This window comes from Phalacrocorax carbo, chromosome Z (assembly GCF_963921805.1).
Source record: "Phalacrocorax carbo chromosome Z, bPhaCar2.1, whole genome shotgun sequence".
In the NCBI taxonomy this organism is placed as follows: domain Eukaryota; kingdom Metazoa; phylum Chordata; class Aves; order Suliformes; family Phalacrocoracidae; genus Phalacrocorax; species Phalacrocorax carbo.
This window is the reverse complement of record NC_087548.1, coordinates 77,250,678-77,254,618: the sequence shown is the minus strand read 5'-3', so window position 1 is coordinate 77,254,618 and position 3,941 is coordinate 77,250,678. Positions and strand designations below refer to the sequence as shown.

Here is a 3,941-nt window from a genome sequence, read left to right as displayed (position 1 = left end):
TGGTGCAGAACGTCCTACAGTTACTGTATTGATTAGCACAAATAAAAAGTGAGGGCCTCCACCCCACGTGCCAGGCTTGTCGACGTGTGAACTGGAACTGGTTCACGCTGGTGATCATTGCTCCTGCGAGAAGGATGAATGTTCCCCTGACGGTCAGCCCAGTCTCCAAGGGAGGCACTTTGCACTTTGCTGTCACTCCTGGTATCGGTGCTGGAAAGAGACAACAACGCAAGTCTTGGCGGGGTGACTGTGGGCTCGTTACCCCTTTTAGTTCCCAGCTAGGGTGCGTCCACCCAGCACTAATGCGGGCGAATGCTTACAACTCTGAGGAAGTCCTAAGAGAGCTAAGATGGCTAAGAGAGTGCCATCTCCTGTCTGTCTGTTTAACTGGCCACACTGGGGACTTGTATGGGGAGTATGTTTGGGACACAACGGGGCTTTTTTTCTTAGGTCAGTTACGACCTCCGCCATACCCGTCTGGGCAGCAGTAGAGGTAGGATACTGAGGAACACTGGTTATTTTTGAGCCGGGCAGCATGGGCACAGCTTGCATCAAAGCCTAAATAATTTTTCTTCCCTGAAATGGATTTATGAGGGGGGTTTATGAGATGGGAAAAGGTTGGGGGCCCTAGGGGGTGTTTGACTGGCTGGCTGTGTAAGCTCGGGATCGCCCTGCTGGTGTCGATCTGTCCCATCCCATTTCTCAACTAAGATTTACAATGCCACACATCAAGCCTGCCCAGGTCAGATGGGATGGAGGCGGGGTTGATAGTCCTGACCCTGCTGAGCATTATGTTCTATGTTTTCTCTTCATTTGTCCCTCTTTGCAATGAGGTACGGGTTTTAAAGCAGCAGGGGCTCCCCTTCCCAGTGATTTCACGCCTCGGGGGTCTACAGGGGCAGGGACAGAGTAATTACTGTGGGTACCCCTGTCGTTCCTAGCCTGAAGGCAGGCTGCTTTTTTAACAGCCATAGAAAGTTCTCTCGATGATCTTACTGTTAGAGCCTTGGGCTCCCCTCTGTCCCGAGGGTCTGTGCCACCTGCCCAGTAACTCGCTACTTGGTGCATAGGAGAGTATGATTTGGTGTTAGGGGCTGGTCCCCAAAAGCCACCTGCTTTGCCTTGACCTAACACAACACGGTGTCCTCCAGTTAAGGAGACATACCATGGATACTCAGTCTCGTTTTCACCAGGTGTCTGCCCACATTTTTCATGCAGGTTGGCCAGTTGAAGGGGGTCCGATAGCATGGTCTGTATGGCATTTCTCGGGATACCCCCTAGAGGTCCAGCAGATGCCTCAGTTTCACTAATAGGGGCTACCTTTAATGCTGATTAATATAACTCACACTCATTGCTAGGTTCTTGGTCGGGGTCCTCGCAGATATCTCTGTCCCAATCTACTGGGGAGCTGCTTAGCTCACTAATTTTCACAGGATCTGGGGGCTGGGGGCCAGAAGTATGAGTTCCAATTGATCCTCTAGCTTCACGCATTTTTCTTTATCTTCCCCGAGTTGTTTCTGCAGTTGTTCTGTTCACAGAGGTAACATTATTTCTTGTCTCTTTCTTTCTTCCACCTCATCTTGCCACACCCTAATTTCCTGTTCTCTATGTTTCTTATACTGACACGTTGCTTCTAAATACTTTTTCAATGCCTTGTATGTTGTTATTACCTTCTCTTTCAGTTTCCCGCTTCTGAGGTTTAACTGCTCTTTGATCTTCTTCCAGTTATCCCGCTTCTCGCATGCACAATCGCCCAGATGCTTTGGGGAAGGGTTAAAGCTGTGCCTCCCTGAGTAGTTGGTGTTTGAATGTGCTGTCCCGCTGACTAGGATGCTTTTTGTCACAGATGAATTATTCAGAGGTGTCACCATTGCAGGGTTAACTAAAAGTGTACCATTAAGGATTAAACAATGATTAAATGATAACTAATGGGAGATTGAATTAAGAAGAAAGCAAACAGTGATTAAGTAATAGTTGAATGGTAATTACACAGTGACGTGACAGACTGGAATGATGACTTGAAGAGTAATTTAGACAGCGATTACACGTCTTCCCCAGGGTCAGCTGAGGGTGGCGGAGTTGAGACACGCAGGCAAAGGTGTCAGGGCAGCAGCCACAGGTGCCCAGTGGGGTTGCCCTGCCCGTGCTGCTTGGTTGGGTGTTGCTGACTTGGATCATGGGGTGCCTTTCCTTTGCTTTCCAGAAATCTGCAGGGTCTGGGATGACGTGAGCCGTGCAGCAACCTTCCCAACCCTGTGTGCGCAGCACCGCCAACGCTGCCTCTTCTTGCTTGCGTTTTCAGGCGGTGCACATAGGAGCTGGGACACTTGCAGTTGTCCCAGCACAGGCCATGTTGGGAGAGGACAAGGTTTTGCCTGTTGAGAGACCCGTGTTCCGGCCGTGCAGGTTTCTGAAGAATTTTACAAGCTCAGGTGTGCCAAGACCAAAATTCCAGGTAAGAGGAGGGACGCTTCCCCTGCACAGCACTTGAGTTTGGCTTGGCGCCAACACTTTTGTGACAAGGCCAACCCAAGGCTCGTCCAACCTGTACAGCACTGAGCCATGTGCACGTGTTCAATGGCCCAGCACCCTGCCCCTCCCTGGGGAGCCAGCCCCAGTTTGCCCTATACTCCAGCTGGTTGCTCGCAGGAGGAGCCAAAGCTTGTCTTTGCCTTCTCCTGTCCATCAGTTCTGTTCTGGACATCTGGCCAAGGGGAGCGCTGTCCGGCAGAGCGTTGCCCGAGGGCCGGGCGCTGATGGCACCTGGTCTGGGAGCCGGCTGAACTGCGGTGGGCGTGACTTGGTTGCTTTGCGCTTGCTTCCTAGACGAGACGCTATCCGTCCCGCTGGACTTTGAGCAGATCGCCGCGGACATCCACTTCCGCCGAGAAATCGTCGAGCAGTGCATCCACGAGACCCTGCTTTTCTTCGCTGGGGCCCTGCGAGACAACAAGGAGGTGGAATTCTCCTTCAAGGGCATTGGCATCCTCGCTGTGCGAAGAAAAGCCGTCAGCATGACCTTCTTCGATGACTGCCTGCTGGAGCTGGACGCCACCGGGAACATGCTGGCAGCTCTTCTGGAGGTGAGCTCGTCGTTTTGCCAGGGCTCCTCCTCGTGTCTCTTTGGCAATGCTGTCACAGCTCTCCCCAGCTGCTTTCTCTTGGCTGCCGTCACCTGCCTCGCCGCCTGGCCTAGGCACGCTCTCGAGGAGCTAGGCCAAGCCTCGGTAGCGCCTCGGCCCCTTTGAGGGAGGGGTTAATGGCATCGAGGGAGAAGGCGGCGCACGGCTTTCGGAGAGGCAGCCTTTGTGTCTTTGAGCAGCGAGCCCGTTTGCCACCTTGGTGAGCAACCGGCACGCGTCCTGGGCGCCTGCTGAGCTGTCCCTGTCCTGTCCCCTTGCAGGACTCCAAGATGAGGGGTATCGTGGCCTTCCCGGGCAAAAACGATTTTACGCGGCTCAGCCGAGACGGGGTCATCACGCTGCCAAGGTGAGCGGCATGGCTTCTGCAGCCCCTGGCAGGTCGAGGGAGCAGCTGCTCGGTTCCTGCTACCGGGGCACCGCCCTCTTGCCGAGGCTCCTCTCCTGCCACACGTAGGCAAGACCAGCTCTTTCCCAGCAGAGCTGCCCGGTCCGCCCGCCGCCGGCTCGTGCTTGGCTCGGAGAGCGCAGACGAAGCGGCCAGTCCGCTCTCAATGTGCCCCGAGAGAGTGAGAGGGGCGGGAGGGTCTGCGCGGGCAGCAAGGCGGGCTTGTGCTGGGATCATCAGCTTGCCGGCAGGAAGGCGAGGGAAGCCCGGCAGAGGCCGCTGGAGACCGTGGGGCCCCTGAGGTCGCACAGAGAGTTGCATCCCCCAGGGGCTTGGCAGTGGCTCCCCACGATGCCAGCCAGCAGCTTCCTGGCGTCAGCCCCCAAGGGAGCACGGTGCCCTCTTGCCCACCC

General features: G+C 55.0%; 1 protein-coding gene across 1 annotated transcript; it reads left to right on the top strand.

Moving 5' to 3' along the window:
* The first annotated feature begins 752 nt into the window (after nt 1-752).
* LOC135310684 (coiled-coil domain-containing protein 81-like) lies at nt 753-3,493 on the top strand. Its single transcript, XM_064439562.1, has 4 exons — nt 753-833; nt 2,407-2,455; nt 2,827-3,083; nt 3,404-3,493. The coding sequence occupies exons 1-4, from the start codon at nt 753-755 to the stop codon at nt 3,491-3,493; spliced, it is 477 nt and encodes a 158-aa protein (XP_064295632.1).
* The last annotated feature ends 448 nt before the right edge of the window (nt 3,494-3,941 follow it).